The 1,073-nt window shown below is 65.9% G+C and overlaps 1 protein-coding gene across 1 annotated transcript; it reads left to right on the top strand.

Annotated features, from left to right (window-relative positions):
* Positions 1–43: 43 nt before the first annotated feature.
* LOC106512387 (sialidase-like) lies at positions 44–1,067 on the top strand (the record flags this gene model as incomplete). Its single annotated transcript, XM_014001016.1, has 1 exon — positions 44–1,067. A coding segment is annotated over one exon (985 nt), but the record flags the coding sequence as incomplete, so codon positions are not given.
* Positions 1,068–1,073: the final 6 nt, after the last annotated feature.

The following is a 1,073-nucleotide window of genomic DNA, read 5'->3' as shown; positions in this document are numbered from 1 at the left end:
CATCAAGACACACCCTGCAGACTCCACAGGACACGCCCTGCAGACTCCACAGGACACGCCCCGCAGACTCCACAGGACACGCCCTGCAGACTCCACAGGACAGGAGCGCAGACTCCACAGGACACGACCCGCAGACTCCACAGGACAGGACCCGCAGACTCCACAGGACACGCCCCGCAGACTCCACAGGACACGCCCCGCAGACTCCAAAGGACACGCCCCGCAGACTCCACAGAACACACCCCGCAGACTCCAAAGGACACGCCCCGCAGACTCCACAGGACACGTCCCGCAGACTCCACAGGACACGCCCCGCAGACTCCACAGGACAGGAGCGCAGACTCCACAGGACACGCCCCGCAGACTCCACAGGACACGCCCCGCAGACTCCACAGGACACGCCCCGCAGACTCCACAGGACACGCCCCGCAGACTCCACAGGACACGCCCTGCAGACCCCACAGGACACGCCCCGCAGACTCTACAGGACAGGACCCGCAGACTCCACGGGACACGCCCAGCAGACTCCACAGGACACGCCCAGCAGACTCCACAGGACACGCCCTGCAGACTCCACAGGACACGCCCAGCAGACTCCACAGGACAGGACCCGCAGACTCTACTGGACACGCCCCGCAGACTCCACTGGACTCGCCCAGCAGACTCCACAGGACACGCCCAGCAGACTCCACAGGACACGCCCAGCAGACTCCACAGGACACGCCCCGCAGACTCCACAGGACACGCCCCACAGACTCCACAGGACACGCCCGCAGACTCCACAGGACACGCCCGCAGACTCCACAGGACACGACCCGCAGACTCCACAGGACAGGACCCGCAGACTCCACAGGACAGGACCCCCAGACTCCACAGGACAGGACCCGCAGACTCCACAGGACACGCCCAGCAGACTCCACAGGACACGCCCCGCAGACTTCACAGGACACGCCCCGCAGACTCCACAGGACACGCCTCGCAGACTCCACAGGACACGCCTCGCAGACTCCACAGGACAGGACCCGTAGACTCCACAGGACAGGACCCGTAGACTCCACAGGACACGCCCTGCA

Source organism: Austrofundulus limnaeus, unplaced genomic scaffold (assembly GCF_001266775.1).
Source record: "Austrofundulus limnaeus strain Quisiro unplaced genomic scaffold, Austrofundulus_limnaeus-1.0 Scaffold6252, whole genome shotgun sequence".
NCBI lineage: Eukaryota > Metazoa > Chordata > Actinopteri > Cyprinodontiformes > Rivulidae > Austrofundulus > Austrofundulus limnaeus.
The sequence above is the reverse complement of the archived record's forward strand: the minus strand, read 5'-3'. Positions and strand labels throughout refer to the sequence as shown.